Source organism: Mesocricetus auratus, unplaced genomic scaffold, assembly GCF_017639785.1.
Source record: "Mesocricetus auratus isolate SY011 unplaced genomic scaffold, BCM_Maur_2.0 Super-Scaffold_4256, whole genome shotgun sequence".
NCBI lineage: Eukaryota > Metazoa > Chordata > Mammalia > Rodentia > Cricetidae > Mesocricetus > Mesocricetus auratus.
Genome location: NW_024429182.1, coordinates 110,978,579 through 110,999,345, shown reverse-complemented (window position 1 = coordinate 110,999,345; position 20,767 = coordinate 110,978,579). Strand labels below are relative to the sequence as shown.

Genomic DNA, 20,767 nt, shown 5'->3' with positions numbered 1-20,767 from the left:
ACAATCTCTTTCTTGTTACTGCACACAGAGAAACATGTCAAAGACAGTGTGATATGCTACAAGAGAGGTGGAGCTAGGAAGAAAATATGAGTTTGACACAAAAAATAATGGGTAGTTACTTGCAGGGAGCACATGTGGCTGACCACCACAGCTGAACCTTGTAATAGACACTGCAAGTGACCAACATAGTTACCACGACAATGGATCATCACATTGAACATTGTGGCTGATTGCCAGTGACCACTACATCTCACCGAAATAGTAATTATAATTTAATCACTGCAGCTGACCACAGGAAGCTCCATAAATGACTGTCACACAGCTGATTTTCACAGTAACCATTACAGCTGATTGTTATAACTGTTCAGCTCAGTGTCCACTGTGACCACTGGTGACCACTGCAACCGACCAACCCAGCTGACTACCTAAGTAACCACCAGAGTTATCACAGATGACCAGAATATTCACCACAATGGCTTTCCATCACACTGTACAGTACAACTGACCACCACTGAAACACACCAGTAATCAGTATGGCTGACCATGACAGTGAACACTACAGTGGACCACACCAATGACTATCAAAGTAACCACTATGAATTGTCATAACAATGACGATTATGAGCTGCTATCTCAGTGAACACTACAACTGGCCTCGATAGTGACCACTATGCTTGACTAGACAGTATACAACTGACTACCAGAGTGATCTTCATAGTGATCACTTTGGTATCTATAGTGACTACCTCAGTGACAAATGTCTTAGTAAATGTTCTATTGCTGTGAAGAGATACTATGATGAAGGCAACTTTTAAGAGAAAGTATTTAATATTTGCTTACTTACAGTCTCAGAGATTTAGTACTTTATCATTGCAGGGAGAGTGGCAGCACACAGGCAGACATGATACTGGAAAAGTAGCTAACAATTCTATATCCTGGCAGGAAAAGGACACTGGACCTGGCTTGGGCTTTGTAAAACCACAAAGCTCATTTCCACTGACACATTACCTGCAAGTAGGCCAAAACTAATCCTTGTCAAGTAGTTCCATTCCATGATGACTAATCATTCACAAGCATGAGCCTATGCAGGTATTTCTTATTCAAACCACCATAACTACTATGACCAACCATCGTAGTGACCACTAACACTAATCCTCATAGTGATCATTACAGCTGACCAATGCAATTGTACACAATAGTAACCTTCTCAATAATAGCCAATAATTTGCTCATCACTCCTCTCTCTTCCACTTAAAGTTTTAATTTTATTATATTGTATTTTTATTGTATATGGATTATTTGCCTGAAGGTATATGTGAAAGAAAGAAGAGGCCTTTGAATAAATTGGGACTGGAGTTGCAGACAATCACGAGTATGTATGGGTGCTAGTAACTGAACCCAGGTCCTGTGTATGAGTAACCAGTAATGTCAACCATGGAGTCATCTCTCCAGTTCCTCTTACACTTATAAACAAGGGTCCTCTTCATCAGCAGTGTTCTCGTGAGGGCTCAAGAGTGGGGTACCACTCAAGAGAGCAAACAAGACACAGAAACACCATCAAATCAAACCATATGTAGGAAAACAGTAAAACATAATTAACATTTTAAGCCTGCCACTGCTCTGATGGCCACAGGAAGAAGAAAAGGTACAGAGATTAAAGGTAAAAGATTAAAATTTCGTAAAGGAAAAACAATGATAAAGTACTAAATTATGATAAAGGGAAGCCTGAGGAAAGAAGTAGCCAGATTTTAAAAGGGAAAGCTTATGAGAAAAAGCCACAGAAAAGAAAGAGATTTAAAAATAAAGACTAAAAATGAAAAATGAAATCTGGGAACAGTATGGAGTAAACAGAGAGACCGAAACAGAAGTCAGGCACTTTTCCTTTTAGCTGATATACTTGGCTTGGATCAGACAATGCTCTTTTGTGCTCATTTTCTTCTCACCAAACTGGTTGGTGTTGTGTTTATACTGAGGGCTGTCTGGCTGGTCCAGGGTTCAGCTGGGCATGGTGGAGGTACAGCTCTACACTGTCGAGTAGTCCAAGTTTGCATTTTGATGGGGGGATGTCCTTCTGTGTATATGTTTCTCTCATTGGTTGACAATAAAACACTGTGGCCAAGAGAGGCAAGGAGATAGGTGGGACTAGGAGATGAGGAGAATTCTGGGAAAATTAGGCAGAGGCAGTTACCATGTAGGATGCCAAAGGAGTAACAGCAACAGACTTTCTCTGGTAAGATAAGGAAATACTTATATTAGTAGAAATTGGTGAATAATTAAGACATCGTTAGCCAATAAGAAGTCCAAGCCACCGGTCAACAGTTTTATAATTAATATAAGTCATTGTGTGTTTATTTGGGGCTAAGAAAGGAGGTTGTGGAACCAGATAGGAAATCCCATAACAGAGTGCCTTAAATCATTTAAAGAACATGGCTCAGCCAAACCCAGGGCTTTGTTTTGTTATTTTGTTTTTGTTTTTTGCTTCAAAAGCCACAGATGATTGGAGGAAATGCATACCTGGGACCCTTAGAAGTGTATGTCATATCTCTAGTGCTCTTCTTTTTCCTTTCTTCTGTTTCCCAATCACCATGATGGTTCTACTAAAACATGCCTTTTTACCATAATGCCCTACCTTACCATGAACCTTGATTAATGGGACAAGCAAACATGGACCCAGACATCTGAGATTACAAATCAAAATAAATCCTCCATCTTCAATTTTAGGAATTTTCATTTGGACATAGTAATGATGATACACACACACACACACACACACACACATGAGCAAGGATTGCCTCCATTATGTGTGAAATTGAGAAGAGGCTTAAGGGAATTTCTGAACTAATAGCAACATTATATACATTAAGGATTTCAATTACACAAAAATGTGTGTTTTCCAAAGTAAAAACTATATAAGTTTACACATCTAATTACAGAAAATTTTATTTTTAAAAGCACCTTAAACATCAATAAAAAGCCTATTAATACTGCTTTTTCTTATTAAGGTAGCCTAGTTTTTTAACTATGGAAAAGGAATAAATCCGAATTACATGGAAACCTCTCTTATTACAGTTTAATGATTGGCTAAGTCTATTAAGTGTGGAAAAGGAATACATTTGAATTATATAGAAACACCTATTGTTACAGTTTAACTTTTGGCTAAATGTATGAGGAAATAGGACTTCTGTTCATCAATTGTATTGTTGTGCTACATTGTTACCTCTGGTGTCCCATGTGGAGAGAAGGCATTGAAAGGTGGTACCACATCTGAGATGTTCTCATATCCTGGAGGCGGCAGTTCAGATAATGACGTGTTGAAAATCTAGAGAAACAAACAATATAATCAAGAGAAATAAGTCTGAGTTTATCCACAAGCAAGGAAGAAAAATTGATCCCTTTCTCCTGCCAGGTATCACACTGGTTATAAACAGGTGCTCCACAATAGGATAAAAGAGACTGAACTTCATGAGAATCCCAGATATCAATATCCCAGTTAGATAGATGTTCCACCGTAGGCTACAAGAGATCTAACCTGATGAGAGTCCCAGATAACAACATTCCAGATACACAGGCACTCCATACTAGGCTGGAAGAGATTCAAACTCTTGAGAGTCCTAGAAAAGCTCATAAGCACCTGGTTCTACTTAAGGACAAAATACAGGCAAACATCGTTATAAAGTCCTCAAATAGAATTATAGCATGGCATAGTAAGGGTGGTCATTATTATAATAATACTGGAACAATTTAAGAATCAAATTTGCATTAACAAAAAAATTACACAGTTAAGAAATCCACCTTCAATAGTTTTCTAATATACTGAACAACATTCATACTTAGAATAATGAAAAACACTAACAAAAATACATGTTTGTGTATCTATTTAAGAATATCATCATTAAGTTGGAAAAGCAAAGACTATTAAAACCAACATTCTAAAATAGCAAAAAATAAAAACAGATATGCAACAGGAATTCTGAGAGGTACCACTGAAATTTGCATTACATGTTTAGATACTGACTATTCCTCAATGTCTGCATGTCAAAGGATGGATTGTGAGGGTCACGGTATCAGAAGAAAGTGAAAACTCTATGAGAGTTGTGGGTAATCTCTCTGTGACATGTATGACTTTAAATGATTTTCGGCATCTCAGCAGCTTCCTCATTCTTTGATTTCTTATTGTGACATTAGCACTTTTTGCTACCTCTCCCTTCACCATTATTCACTGCTTTATTAGAGGTTCAAACCAAGTGAATCCAACAAATGAACTTGAAACATCAAAACTGTTAGTTAAAATAAACTTTATTAAGTTAATTAACACAAGTAATGAAAACTGACTAGAGCAGAACAGTCCATTTCTGTCTGATGGACCTATCAAAATATAAGGGCCCATAAAATGAACATACACAATAATACAGTCTAACTACACTTCAGGAAAGAGAGTCTTACAGGAGAGTCCTGCATAAAGTGGTCTCCAGAGAACACTATATATTCAGATTAAAATAAATTAAATATATGGTGATTCAAGGTAGAGGAAGAAAGAAGGCCTCAAAGAAATGGCAACATTTTTCCTTTCATTTCTTAGATAGTACAAAACGCCTCTTGGTAAGGAATTTATTTTAGAATAGTTCCCACTTGATAGTGCTACTTGATAACCAGCAGAAACAGTCAAGATGCATCATACTTGTTTAGACATTTAAAAGTCCTCAAAAGTTGAAAAGAAGAACTCAGAACTCAAACAAAAATCACAGAATACACATAAAGTCCTGTGAGAAGTATTAAGACACAGAGAACGGAGAATAAAATCATGTTTACAAAGACTGCATGTGTAATACTTATTATATAGATGATGTTGATTTGAGAATTAAATGAAAAATCCTTAAATAAATGTAGAAGAAAATGTTATGTAAAGTGTCCACACAGCGACATATACCTGAAATCTCAGCATGAGGGTACCCAGGCAGCAGATTTATAATTCAAGGCTAACCTGTGCCACATAGCCAGAAAGTATCAAAAAAATTTTAAAAGATGCAAAGCTAGCAAATTATAGGAAATAAGTTTAGGAGACAAACCTATAAGCATAATTTATCTCAGTATATGAATAAAAACAAAAGAAATATTTAGAGATCAGAAGGATAAAATATAGAGATTCTGGGTACACAAAAGTTTCTTAAGGAGGAATGATAGAAACACTGCAAAAGAGTTAAATTTGAAACAATATGTTAAAATTGATAAAGTATAATATGGGATTAAGGATGTCCAATAAGTTTTGTCTAAAATACAATAAATGTTTGCCCTATCAGAGTATAACTTCAATGCTCAGTGTAATACTTAACTGTAACATAAAATATAAAAACCCAGGGACACATATTGGGCTTGAAGTTGAAGCTCAGAAAAGCAAAGTAGCCAAGCCAATAGCTCTTATGTCTTCCAAGCTGAAATGGCAATCCTATATCCAAAAATCTGCAGAGACAATGCTCTCCATGAACCCTCAGAAGCAAATGCAGACTTCTGTGCCCTTCATAAGCCTCAAACTGCAATCTTGTCTGTTCCTGTCTCCTCATACTTCAATTCCTCTCTCCATCCAGCCATGTCCCTACTTTCTCCACCTCCCTAGGGCTGGGTTTAAAGGAATGTGGTCCCCAGTGTTGAGATCACCTTCGTGTTAGCTATTTCTCTTTTAGATTGGATCAATTTCATGTAGCTCAGGGTGTCCTTGAACTAACAGAAATCCATCTGCCTCTTTCTCCTGAGTCCTGGGATAGAAGGTATATACCACCACCACCTGGCCTCTATGGCTAGCTAGTATGACTTGCTGGGATTAAAGATTAATATTAATCTTCATGTGATTAGTAAAGACAGAAAGAAGTAATATTAAGGACAGATTCCAGCCAAATAATGATGACACAAACTACTAAACCAAAATGAAAGTTGAAGTCCCCAAACTAACAAATATGCATTTTTGCCAAAGAAACAGAACAATAATTAATTTCTAACAAAAAACTTAGTTGGACTTTTATTGTTATGATAATACACCATGACCAAAAGCAACTTGAGAATGAAAGAGCTTATTTCAGTTTACAGTTTATAGTCCAGCACTGAAGTGTGGGCTGTAAGACACAGCAGGAACCTGGAAGAAGGTACTGAGGAAAATACCATGGGGTAACTCTATTTAATGACTTCTTCCTCATTGTTTACTCAGCCTGATTTCTTATATAACCAGGACGACCATTCCAGTAGTTACATGCCACAGTGGGTTGAACCCTGTCACATCAACAACTAATCAAAACATTAACTCACAGTCTTATGTGCAGGCCTATTCTACCAAAGCATTTTTCTCAATTAACATTTCCTCTTCCAGATATGTGTATGTTTGTGTCAAATAGACAAAAAACAATCAGCATAATTCTTTACCTATAAACAGTATTACCTTTTCACACTGTGTATATTTTGAAATTATATTAAACCTGATAATGAAAATGAACATAAAAATTGTAAGCCAAGCATAGTAATGCAAAGGCAAGAGGATTACAAATTCTAGGCTAGCCTAGGTAGCAAGATGCTGTCTAAAAGAATGAACAAATAAATAAGAAAATAATTTAAGAAAAGAGGTAATTTAGAAAGTAATTAGACATTGGTCATTACTGAAATACCTCTTATTCAAACTTGTCAGAGTTAACTGAAGCAGTTATAAGATAACTTGAACCTCACAATTTATTTAAGACTGGATATCAGTAAATTGAGAATTCTTCAGAAGATGCTACAAGGAATAGCAAAGTCAACACAAGGACAGTAATAAAGGAAATCTAAAGTAAGCACATAATAAATAAAACATGAAGTTATAAAAGATTGTTAAGACAAAGTTTAGTATTTGAATATATCAGCAAAAGTGACATCTCTCTGACAAAATCAATAAGGTAAAAATAGCAAAAGCAATATTAGATATATTTATACATATGCTACAAATTTTAAATGTGACAATATGTGAAGAATAATGGAGGACAAAACTTGAAATTGAGACAAAGTGGAAAAATTAATCTTATTTTTATTTTGCTTTTTTAAGTTTGTATTTCTGTATCTCACTGTAGTACTATGTCAACAAAACTTCTGTGCACCAGTACATAATTATATCAAGAGTAAGTTGTAACTTCTCACTACACGACCATCACTGCTGCAATATTACTATTTTGTGACACAAAAGTTTTAATATGTAATCCAAGGTGGCTTAGAATTCATGAAGTATCCCACACTGGCCTTGAATCTCAAGGTTAACGTCCTTAATCAGATTCACTAATGCTGGCATTAGAGACTGACACAATCAACACTAAATAAAAATGTGATTTAAAAGGTAAAAGTTGATACAAAGAGTACATATAATAAAAATATAATAGTACTATGACAATTAAAATTTATCCTAGTTTGAATTCCTTCCACCTACCCTCTTTGGGATCTCCTGGCCCAAGGACTGCTGACAGGTCTACTCCTCCCAGTGGTAAAAGAAATCCAAATTCTGCTGACATCATAGTGCTAGTCCTTCTTCCACCCACCAAGAGAGGGAGTATCTCAGAACTGCCTTCACCCATCATGAGGCCCATCAGAGTATTAGACCTACTTGTACCCACCTGAAGAGAACCTTGGTCTCTTACCCAATAAGAGAGGAAGAGACCCCCACCTGCACACACTGGAAGAAAGGAGGTGAACGCAACAATATAAAAACACTTTCAACAACAGAAAAACCAATATGGCATGACCAGAGTCTAGATACATTATATCAACAATACATGAACACCCCAATGTAGATGAAACAGATTGAGGGCCCCAAATAGGATATGAGAAAATCCCTTAAAGAAATGAAAGAAAAAATAAACCAAAAAATTCAAGAAATCAACAAATCTCTTAAAGAAAGCAAGGAAAGCCAAGAAAAAAAACAATCAAACAGATGAAGCAAACAATTCAAACAGTTCAAAACATGAAACTGATAGAGGCAATAAAGAAAACACAGTTTGAGGGAATGCTGGAATTAGAAAAGATGGGTAAAGAATCAGGAACTACAGATGCAAGCATAGCCAACAGAATACAAGAGATGGAAGAAAGAATCTCAGGCATTGAAAATACACTAGGAGAAATAAGAACTCTTAAGCCTAATAAATCCCTAACACAAATTTCCAGGAAATAAGGAACACTGAAAAGATCAAACCTAAGAATAATATGTATAGCCGGGCGGTGGTGGCGCACGCCTTTAATCCCAGCACTTGGGAGGCAGAGGCAGGCGGATCTCTGTGAGTTCGTTGCCAGGCTGGACCGACAGCCTCGAAAACAATACAGAGAAACCCTGTCTCGTAAAACCGTAAAAAAAAAAAAGAATAATATGTATAGAAGAACGTGAAAAAAACCCACCTCAAAGGTTCAGAAAACATATCCAATAAAATCATAGAAGAAAACTTTCCCAACCTAAAGAGAGACATGCCAATGAAAGTATAAGAAGCTTATAGACCACTAAACAGTGTGGACCACAAAAAAATCCCCTGGCCACATAATAATCAAAACCACAAACATATAGAATAAAGAAAGAATATTAAGAGCAACTAAGGAAAAAGGTCAAGTAACATATAAAGGCAAACCTTTCACAATTATTCCTGACTTCTCCATGGAAACTCTGAAAGCCGCAAGGTCCTGGATAGGTATTCTAAAAATACTAAGAGACCACAGATGCCAGCCTAGACTACTATACTCAGCAAAGTTTTCAATCTCTATAGATAGAAAAAAAACAAGATATTCCATGAAATAAACAGATTTAAACAATACATATTTGCTAATACAGCACTACATAAAGTAACAGCAGGAAAACTACAACCTAAGGAAGTTAAATAGACTCACAAAAACATAGGCAATAGAGCTGGGCAGTGGTGGCGCATGCCTTTAATCCCAGCGCTTGGCAGGCAGAGGCAGGTGGATCTCTGAGTGTTTGAGACTAGCCTGTTCTACAAGAGCTAATTCCAGGACAGCCTCCAAAGCCACAGAGAAACAGTCTCGAAAAACAAAACAACAACAACAAAAAAAACACCAAAAAACAAACAAAGGCAATAGATAAATCCACATTACCAAAAGCCAAAAGAAAACTTGTAGTATACCCACACATAATAACACCAACAAAAGCAAATCCAAAACAAACAAGAATTAGCATGCAATTGTCCTTAATTTCCCTCGATATTAATGGTCTTCACTTGCCTATAAAAAGACACAGACTAACAGAATGAATACAAAGACAAAAACCATCCTTCTGCTGTATATAAGAAACACACCTCAACTTCAAAGACACATATCGGCTCAGAGTAAAATGTTGGGAAAAGATTTGCCAATCAAATGGATCCAAGAAACAAGCTGGTGTAGTTAACCTAATATCTAGCCAACTACATTTCAAACTAAAACCAATCAAAAGAAATGACGAAGGTCATTTCATATTCATCACAGGAAAAATTCATCAGGATGTAGTCTCTATTCCAAACATCAATGTCCCAAATGCAGAGGCAACCGCTTTCATAAAAGAAACATTACTAAAATTCAAATCACACATAAAACACCCCACTTTCACCATTAGAGAGGACCAGCATATAGAAACTTAAGAAAGAACTAAAAGAAGTTATGACATTGGGCTTAACAGACATCTACAGATCATTCCATACAAACACAAAAGAATATACCTTCTTCTCATTGCCACATCGAACCTTTTCTAAAATCAACCACATAATTGGCAACATAGCAAACCTCAACCAATAAAAAAATAAGGAATAACCCTCTCTGTCTTATCAGACCACCATGCTTTGAAGTTAGAATTAAACAACAACACAAATTGCAGAAACCCTACAAAATCATGGAAATTGGACAATGCACAATTGTACCATTCCTATATCAAGAAAGAAATACAGAAATTAAATACAATGAAAATGAAGACACAACATACCCAAATTTAGGGGACATTTTGAAAGCAGTGCTGAGAGCAAACTTCATAGCACTAGTTCCCACATGAAGAAACTGGAGAATAGTCACACTAGAGAATTAAAAGCACAACTTAAAGCTCTAGAACAAAAAGAAGCAAACTCACCCTAGAAAAGGAGATGCCACAAAATTGAGGGTTAAAATCAATAAAGTAGATACAAAGAAAACAATACAAAGAATCAATGTAACAAACATTTACAAATTGAAAACCCTGATCTTAACCCACATACTTATGAAAACTCTGATTTTTGACAAACAAGCTAAAATTATACAATGGGAAAGAGAAAGCATCTTCAACAAATAGTGCTGGCATAACTGGATGCTGACATGTGAAAGACACCAGAGAGATCCATATCTATCAACATGCACAAAACTTAAATCCAAATGGATCAAAGACCTCAACATAATTCCAGCCACACTAAACCTCTTAGAAGAAAAAGCAGGTGGTACCCTCAAAGGAACCGGTACAGGAGACGGCTTCCTGAATATAACACCAATAGAAGCGGCAGTGACATTGACAATTAATAAATGGGACCTCCTGAAACTGAGAAGCTTCTATAATTCAAAGGACACATCAACAAGACAAAACAATAGCCCACAGAATGGGAAAGGATATACAACATCCCCACAACTGACAGAAGGCTGATTTCCATAATATACAAAAAATTCAGGAAGTTAGTCACCAAAACACCAAATAATGCAATTAAAATAGAGAATTCTCAATAAAGGGATCTAAAATGACTAAAAGACACTTAAGAAAGTGTTCAACACCCTTAGCCATCAGGGAAATACAAATCAAAACAACTCTGAGATCCCATCTTGCTCCGGTCAGAATGGCTAAAATCAAAAACACCAATGACATTCTGTGGTGGAGTGAATGTGGAGAAATATGAACACTCCTCCACTGCTGGTGGGAGTACAAACTCATACAGCCACTTTGGAAATCAGTATGGCATATCCACAGGAAAATGGGAATCAGTCTACCACAAGAAACAGCAATATACCCAAAAGACTCACATTCATACAACAAGGACATCAGTTCATCTGTGTTCATAGCAGCATTATTTGTAATAGCCAGAAACTGGAAGCAACCTAGATGCTCCTCAATTTAAGAATGGGTAAAGAAAATTTGGCACATTTATGCTTGGAGTATCTAAGCAATAATTGAGAGGTTACCTTAAATGCTCTTCCCCAATAATTAGATTTATAATTACATTATATACCATCCTAGAACCTTCATCCACTAGCTGATGGAAGCAGAAGCAGACATCTACAGCAAAACACTGAGCTGAACTCCTGGAATCCAGTTGCAGAGAGGGAGGAGTGATGAGCAATGGGTGTCAAGACCAGACTGGAGAAACCCACAGAAACAGCTGATCTGAACATGGGGGAGCTCATGAACTCCAAACTCAAAGCTGGGAAACCAACATAGGGCTGACCCAGACCCCCTGAAAGTGGGTGTTAGTTAGGAGGCTTGGGCAATCTGTGGGGTCTCTAGTAGTGGATGAGTATTTATCCCTAGTATACAAATGGACTTTGGGAGCCCATTCCACATAGAGGGATACTCTCTCAGCCTAGACACAAGGGGCATGTCCTAGACCCTGCTCCAAATGATATGAGAGTGTTTGAAGATCCCCCATGGAAGGCCTCACCCTCCTTGTGGAGCAGATATGGGATGGGATAGGGGGCTGGTGAGGGGCAGAGGAGGAAGGGAGGGAGAGGGAACTAGGATTGCAATGTAAAACAAGCTTGTTTCTAATTTAAATTAATTATCCTAGTTGTTTACCTCTTGCATCAAATAAATGTATCATGACCAAGTTGTTTTCATTTGAGTTTGAATATTGAAGAATATTGTTGTTTTCGACTATATAGTTTTTCAAAAATAATTTTATCACTTAAAATTTTTTATTTACTTTATGTCCCAATTTCCGTTTCCCTCCCTCCTCCCCTCCTGTTCTCCCTTCCTACCTTCCCTCTCTCTAGCCCCCCCACCATTAACCAACTCCTCCATCTCCATTCAGAAATAAGCAGGTCTCCCAAGGGGGTCACCAAAGCATGGCACATCATTCTGAGGCAGAACCAGGCTCCTCCCCCTGTGTCATGGTTATGCAAGACCAGCCAGCCTAAATGCCAGGCACAGGTCCTGGTCCCAATGCTAGAAGCCCCACAAACAGACCAAGTTATACAACTGTCACACACATGCAGATGGCCTAGTTCAATCCCATGAAGGCTCCCTAGCTGTTGCTTCAGAATTGTTGAGTTCCCAAGATTTCACATCAACTGTCACTGTGGGTTCCTAGTCATGACATTGACACCTCTGCCTTGTCTGTGTACAATCCATTCTCCCGCTCTTCATTGTAACTCCCAGAACTCAGTCCAGTGCTTGACTGTTGATCTCTGCATCTGCTTTCATCAGTTACTGGATGAAGGATCTCTAATGACAATTAGGGTAGTCACCAATCTTATTACAGGAGATGGCCAGCTCAGGCATTCTCTCAATTATTCATGAGAGTCTTAGCTTGTGGATTCTTGGGAGTTTCCCTGGCACAAGGTTTTTCCCTAAACAAGTTCCCCCACTCTATCCTGCCTCTAAGCTGCCTAACTGGACCTTCATGTTCCCAACCCTATCCCTCCCTCAACCCCTACCCACTTTATCCAGCAGATATCTTCTATTCCATGGTTTTAATTTTAAGAAATGAGTAATAGTACTTGAATATTGGGGTTAGGCCAGAGCATGGAAAGGTTAGGTTAAACATGAATGACCAGAAGACAAAAAGACACTGAATGAATATAAAATAAAAGCAATGCAAACATGCTACTTATAGACAAAACGTATCAGAAAAAAACAATCAGCTCATAGCTGAACAATAACTGCCCTGGAGAGGGGATACAAGCAAGAAGCATGGCGAGCTCTATAAATGTGAGATTAGAGTTAAGAGTGTATCATATCAGTGATTATATGTGTGTCTATATTATGCATGTTTATTACAAGACTGGTATACTATTATTAGGTAAAGTTTAATAACATTTTAAAACAAAAGTCAAATATGAAAATGTTCTAATTTGTATATAGCATGGAAAGTGCTATGTATAAGAGGAATATTAATTACAAGATGACTGTTAGAAGCTACATAGACTGTACTAGATATTTTAGGTCTGCTATGGAAAACATACTGACAGGGATTAATGTTTTAGTTACATTTTTGTTTTCATATTGAACATGGGTTTTGATCAGACCAACTTCAACTAACTATATTATAATCTGTGGTGATATTTTGTTTAAGATCTAACAAATAAAGCTTACTTGAAGATCAGAAAAGCAAAGCAGACAACCACTAGCTCTTACCTCTACCTCATACCAAAGGGGCAATCCTGTCCTAAGTGTGACTGCAGACTAACTGACTCCTGTCTCCTCCCGTCTTATATTCCTCTCTAGTACTGGTAATAAAGGCATATACAACCACCACCCAGACTCTACAGCTAACTAGTGTGGTTGCTGGGATTAATGGTGTGTGCCACTGTCTGGCCCTATGGCTGACTAGTGTAGCTAGCTTTGCACTCTAATCTTCAGGGAAGCTTTACTTGTTATTCCATAAACAAAATTCAGGCAACCTTTATTTGTTAGATCATAAACAAAATATCACCACAATAATCTGATTAGCAAATATGGACCCTGACTTACAAACAGGATTGTAAATTCTTTACTGTAGATATATTATGTCTCCAAATTGCATTACCTTCCAAAGGTCTTAGCAAAAGCCTATGTACATGGTCATTTGAGAAATAATCATTCAGTGAATCTAGAACTTTTAGCTAAGACCAGGTGGAAACAGTCCTTGCTAGTTCAAACCCATATTGATTTTCTAAATATCCTGGCTAACTATACATTTGTGTGATATCTTTATGCTTTAAACCCATGAAAGTCTGTTTAGCTGCTCAGAATCTTAACTGTTTATTGCCTTTGAAATTGACATATAATAGTTAAAAAATATAGAAAGTAACAAGAGTGAAGCATTCAGTTAAAAAAATACTTCCCTAAATCACACTAAATTCAAACACTCTACTGAATTGTCATTGATATAGATACTCTAAAGGCAATGTCAATAATATTGAATTTGATAACTATGTGTAGATGATACTACAGGATTGCAGTGGAGTTTTTCTTATATTTTTTTCTTACCTCATATCTGTCTTCATCAATTATTGAGATGTAGTTGGGATGAGTCTTATTTGGGTAGGACAACAACACATCATAATGGGGCAATTCAACTGAATCCAGACCAAATTCTTTCCACTGGGCTTGTATTTGCTTTGCAAGCTCAAAATTGTGTTCTGTTCCAGCCAAATGTGGTATCCGTGTGAAATTACTGGTGAAGAAATATTGAAAGTGTTTTAACATTAATAGTGAGTTTGTCTCTATCTCCAAAAACCAATAAGACAAAGCTGCTATTGTCATGCCTATAATGCAAAATATAGTGCAGTAAATAAAAGATGCATAGAATTTTCCATAAAGAACTTAAAGCCCAAAGTCTCTCATTAAACAGGGTCTATAAGAAACCAGGGGAAGTAATCATTTTCATGCTTTTTTAGCTCCACTGTAGTTAACATAGGCATGTATGTGTATGCCTACAGATATAAAATTCAATTCATATGTAAATACTTAATGGTCTTTTTTATATCAAATCGCTTTATATTCATCAGGAAATCCTTCAGTCATTAAAGGGATTTCAAACATTTTGACCTATATTATTTTAATATGTTGAAAATTATAAAGCATTATAAGTGACTAGATACACTAAATATATATTCATATATTTTGGTTTTAACTAAATGTAAATATAACTTTGTGAAAACTTCTAACTTTTAGTTTCTTGCCATGTAAGGTTCAAACCTCAGTGACAATATTCTTGCCTAGAATGTGCAAAGTACAATACTTTTAAAATTTATTCATTTATTTCTTTTGCTTTAAACTATTTCCATAAGAATAGAATTAGTCTTTAAAATTTCAAAATATCTGCTTTCCAATTTCATCCTTATCACAGCAATATCTTTATGATCATCTCATATATATGACAATAAAGGCTTAGGAAGGTTCATTATTCATTCAAAGTTACTGACCTATCAATAAGCCAAGATGGAGTTTGAACAACTAACTTCTGTGAGATTCTAAAGTCAACCTTTTCTTGATTAAAACATATTATCTTTCTAAAATGATGAGTCAGCAACTTAAGTTTCTCCATCCAAATCTGACTATGATCTGTTTGCTTTCAGTTCACAGGCAAAGAATAGCTTTACATTTTAAGTATTCGAGTAAACATGACAGTATTTTGTAATGCATCAACACATGACAATCAAATTTCAGGGCACATGAGTACAGTTTTGTCAGAACTGGCACGAGAAGTTTCCTCATACTTCCTATTGCTTCTTTTGTGCTGCAGGAGAAAGATTAAGTACTTGTGACAGATTTTTGCTGGTCTGCAATGGCTGGTCATTTATATGAAATGTTTGCTGATTCCCACTCTGGAAGCCTGCTATTGATATGACGTTAAAGCTGAAGTTTTAATCCTTCCCTTAAGGAATTTAATACAAGATTCTCAATAAACAAAACATTATGAAAAGCCAAGTTTTTGTACGTGAAATGTTGTAGCAAAACAATGCTTTTCCAAAATACTACCCATATCAACTTTTAAGTACATGCTTACTATAAAAATTTTTTGATGTTCTCAGCCTTCAATTCATGTAAAAATGCCTTCTTCATGCCAGGATGTGGAACAATGTTAGTAGAGTCACTGGAAGATTTTATAAACCACCCTGAAAAATACAAGCAAATTTATGAATAGGATATGAGCTTAAGACTGGGTATTATTTTTATGTCAAACGCATTTAATTATCTTTTGTATTAGGGATTTTGGTGTTTTATTTCCCTTGCTTGCTTCTTTGTGAAAAGAACATTTCAGTATATGTTTTTTTGTTTTTTAAATAGCAAAGCAAGTGCAGCATATTTTAACCAGATTTCAATTATGTGTGTTGCTGTAACTTTTCAGAAAAGTTTAATAAAGAAATTCAATTTGGTATTATTGTTTCAACTAATGGAGATAAGATGTTTTGAAAATGTATCATTTTCTACATTAGCATCTCTTGCCAGTAATTGCTTGCTTCTTTGTAGAGCTACACTAAGCATTTAACAAATGATTACAATGAATAAATTATTAATACAGTGACTACAGAGATTGCTCAGCAGTTAAGAGTATGTACTGTTCTTGCAATGAACCCAAGTGTGATTCCCAGCACCAACATTTGGCAGTGCACGATTATGGATAACTAGCACTAGAGGAAGTGCCCTCTTCTCCGTGGGCACCAGCTCTCACTCACATCTCATCCAAGAACATTCCCACAGATACAAAAGTATGCAGATAATCAAAAAGAGGATCTTAATTATGGTTGCATTTCAAGTATATAAATTATCTCAAAGCATTGAAGAAAACTCAAACTTTTAGTCTGCTTTGAATTTGAAACTAAAACAAAACATACTGATGTTTTTGTTTCCAGTTGAAGTAGGCTTGAGAAATTGAAGTTTGGAAACCTACAATGAACTATTATGTACTCCATAGCCCTGTAAGAAATCCAATGCCCAGAAAGCCACAAACAGTTTATAACCAGCTCCTTAGTCCCTGGCCTCTTGAGTTTATTTTAATCTGAATGGGATAGGGCATTACTACAGGGTTTACAGAGTATCTGACCTGGGAATAAGGTTATCAGGCCAACCTTCAAGGAACTTTTCCCATTTTTGATCACTTATGCACAAACCAGAAGCACATAAACATGTGCATTGAGACACAGATTTGGATTAAAAAAGGAATATATTATCCCTTCTGAGTATAGAATGGAGGGATCTGGAGATGGCTGTGAGGTTAGGGAAGAACACCCTGAGGATGATAGATTAGAACCGAGGTCTGAAAAAAATATGGAGGAACAAGATAGAGTCATGCTGGGGAGACAGACCATTAAGACACTGACAAACTGAGTCGCTGAGCAGTGAAACCAAAGCTCACAGTGAGGGTAGCAAAGCAGAAAGAATAAATCGTCTTTAGGGCATGTAGCCTTTTGAGTCCTTTGCTAGTCTTTCCAAACTTTGCTTCTCACTTATAAACTGAAATAATGGAAACTCAATTTAAGTTATCTTTCTGAGCAAATACCGAATTGAAGGCCCACAGCAACAATAGGTGGTTAGTGATACCTTTGTGTAGGTTAAGATTGAAGGCTATGGCCCAAGGCTAAGCAACCGGTCCCTAGCCTGTTTTTACAAATCTCAAGAGGTGACTGCGAATTAGGGCAAAGAAAGCCGACTTGAATGACGTCTTAGACTGGACTGTGTATCAAAGTCAGTTAGAAAGAAAACCTGAGTCTGTCATTTGACTCTAGATATCGAAGGAAGTGGCGATAGGGTGGGAGGCTGGTGGGGATAGTGAGGTTTGCGGGAAGAGGGAAGGAAGAGGGAACTGGAATTGGCATGTAAAACAAGCTATTTAAAATAATAATAATAATAATAATAATAATAATAATAAAGAAGACCTGAACATTGCCCTAGGAAAGCCCGCATGCTGTTTCAAGTTCTATTGTCTCTAAATTGCTCATATTAGCTTCGTCATAAAGATAAGGAATCAGTGACTTTTTCACAGTGCGAATTAGTGATACAAATTCGGAATTCATATCTGTGCTAGCCTGTGCAGCTCAAGTTTTTTTTTGCAGAGTTGGGTTAACTCCTAACTCTGAACTAAGCTCAAAGACCTCCTGCTAAGAACGTGCTGACTGTAATTAACATTTCCCAGAATGTGACTCTGTTAGGACCAAGGTGAACAGAAGGAGACTCCGTTCACAGCAATTCCTTGGTGGTACCCCAGAAACAGCCCTAGGTATGAGCCAAAGAGCCAAATGAAATTCCAAACAAGCAAGAAGCACTCAATGTTAAACTTGCTGACTGATCTGGATCATAAGGTTCAGTGACTCAAATCCTGCTCCAGTTCTGCTTTTTCTTTTTTTCTTTTCTTTTTTCTTCTTTTTTTTTTAATCTGACGTTAATCTGTGCAGCACAATCCTATAAGCAATTTATTCAAAACTCAATCCGGCACAGACCTCAACAAACCACCGCTTTACTCACAGGGATTGCTCCTTCCTTCCCCCTCCCAAATCAAGACATTCAAGGGGAAGAAAGTATGACAGGATCTCCTCTGGTACACACAGAGCTGCAGAGTGCAGAACAGGAAGGAAAGTGGGCCGCCAAGTCAGGATTCTGTGGTTTGCCCCGCAAATGCACCCTACCGAAGACGAAGCCAATGATGAAGATTCCGGAGAAAGCCAGCACCAGTGTCCCTGCGCAGAGCCAGCGCTGGCGGGGTCCCGGGTCCACCACAGAGTCGCTGTCCTGCAGCGGGTTCCACATCTTAGACCACTCTGCTCTTCCTCCTCCTTCAGGTCTCCTGTGGCCCCACAGCAGCGCCTCTGCTGGCCAAAATTTCCTCCCACTTCTGCCCTGGGGAACAGAAGCCGTTCCCAAGACTTTCTCCTCCCCCAGATATTTCTGGTTTACTCTGAGCCAATTGGACTACATAGAGAGATAAACAATACCAGTAAGCAAAGATAACGTGCCAAGTAGCACAGCCTGTATTTAAAAAGTATTATGGACTCCTTATTCTTGCTTAATGATCCGCATTAACCACAACAAACCTTGTTTGAGGGAAGTGACTTCATCCTGATGAACTCACATTTACACACATGAGTGCACATTCTCCTTTTCCTAAGAGCTTCTCTTTCTGTTAACCCTATGCTCATGTCTATGTTAAATTATTTTCCTGATAAACTCACCCACACAAGCGCGAACACATACACACAACAAAAACACACACTCCTTATTTTTGGAGAGGTAGATAAATTAAACTGTGACCCGAATATCACCATTCTTTTCTTATTGAAGGAGTCATCGATTCAGATAGAAATACTGAATGAAGAAAAGATGGTTTTATTAAACCTTGGTCATCAGTTCTTACAGAATTCTCTGAAATCTCCCATAGGATAAGACTGGTTTCTGACAAGCACTCGGCAAACAATTTGCATGCGATGAATAGGGATAAATGACCTGTACAGCGACTTTTGCTGCCTGAGCATAAAGAGGTATTTTTCTAGAGATCCTTTTAAAACAGTAAAGCAAAATCAGGCAGAGCAAAAGCAAGACAAGCACATGAAATGGCTTACTCTGGGACTCTGGTTTTGGTTCTGTACAGCACCACACCTTTTGTAATAATGCAATTAGTGTTCTAATTCCTTCACACCCAGGTAAAATACACATATACTCATCTAAAAACCTCAGAACTCCCTCAGACCCCACCTGTAGCAGACCACATGAACTCAGATCTTTGAACAGTAGTCTACGTTTCCCTGCTCCTAGTAACAAGGCAGTGGTGGCGCACGCCTTTAATCCCAGCACTCAGGAGGCAGAGGCAGGCGGATCTCTGTGAGTTCGAGGCCAGGCTGGACCGACAGCCTCCAAAACAGAGAAACCCTGTCTCTTAAAAACCAAATATATATATATATATATATATATATATATATATATATATATGTATGTATATATATATTACCAATGTACCTAAATATGAAGAGTAGAAGAGTGGAGCCAGTTTTGGAAAACTGCTCTGTAAAGCAATTATGCCATATAACAACTTTTATAGAGAAAACCCCTTTGTGCCTATGTGTTACTGGGCATGTAAATGATTAAAATAAAAATATATATTACAAAGAAAGACATATAATAGAAAATACATATCATCAATCAGTCAAAATAGACATCCACCCAAACTACATGTCTTCCCCCCTTCTTTTAGATGTTATAAAACTCAGGCTATGTATTCTAATCCTTGGGAACCCTCACTCATAGTCTGCTATCATTATTGATGATATATTCTTCTACAGTCAGTAATCTGAATAAGTTTAGCTTGATTATTTTGCAAACCTTTGTGAGATCTTAATTTCAGTATTTTGGATACTGGAAATACCTGTATCTGGAAATACCTGGCCAGGACACTGACAACCAAAAACAAAAGTATATAGGTTTAATTCAGTGATTTCCATATGTAGGAGAAACAAGAGACAGTTCCATGCAGCTACGCACAGCTTCTTAAGGAGTTCCTTAATCCTTCATGGAACTGGACCCTGGTAAACCTGTGTCTTTGGCTTTTACACAGAAAAATCTTTCAGGATAAGCCAGTGCAAGTCAAGATTAAAGTTATTAAAGGGAATGTCTAAGAGAATGGAGATCTTTGGAAGAAAGTAACTCATACCCCAGCATGGGTGTGACTTTTCTAAGAGAGTTGCAATTCCTTTCTAATGCCATATATGCGATTTTTCGTTGGTTTTGAAGCTATAATCTTCTGAGTGTTGTTAAAAAATCTAAATGATATAATAGGGTTGTTTCTGTCATCCATCTGACAGAATTATGATTGATAAAGTGAAGATATAAAGCTGCAGGGAATAACTTCATTGTAAAAAAGAAATTATCTTGTTTGGGAAACACACAGCAAGTCACAGAGTGTGAAATGACACCATTCCCAAGATCATAAGTGCTTAGTCCTTAGCCTGGGTCATTGCCACTCAATAGTAAATACCTACAGCATCTATGTGAAAGAAAATGTTAATTGGGAAATACCTCTCAGTTCTCAGCTAAGAGACATGAACATACTTCAGGATGAGGTTTCCTTTTCCTTGTCATCTTCCCATAATGTGT

General features: G+C 37.1%; 1 protein-coding gene across 4 annotated transcripts in view; it reads right to left on the bottom strand.

Annotated features, from left to right (window-relative positions):
• Window positions 1-18,503, bottom strand: part of Folh1b (folate hydrolase 1B) — a 55,755-nt gene extending 37,252 nt beyond the window's left edge. The window contains exons 1-4 of one of the 4 annotated variants that reach the window (XM_040728915.1): window positions 18,310-18,503; window positions 15,693-15,801; window positions 14,171-14,357; window positions 3,218-3,319 (exon numbers count right to left, since the gene is read on the bottom strand). In XM_040728915.1, coding sequence (XP_040584849.1) covers window positions 3,218-3,319; window positions 14,171-14,357; window positions 15,693-15,801; window positions 18,310-18,430 — 519 coding nt within the window. In that variant the 5' untranslated portion in view covers window positions 18,431-18,503. The remainder of the gene's footprint in view (window positions 1-3,217; window positions 3,320-14,170; window positions 14,358-15,692; window positions 15,802-18,309) is intronic. The other 3 variants (XM_040728908.1, XM_040728913.1, XM_040728919.1) reach the window with 3 other exon arrangements.
• Window positions 18,504-20,767: the final 2,264 nt, after the last annotated feature.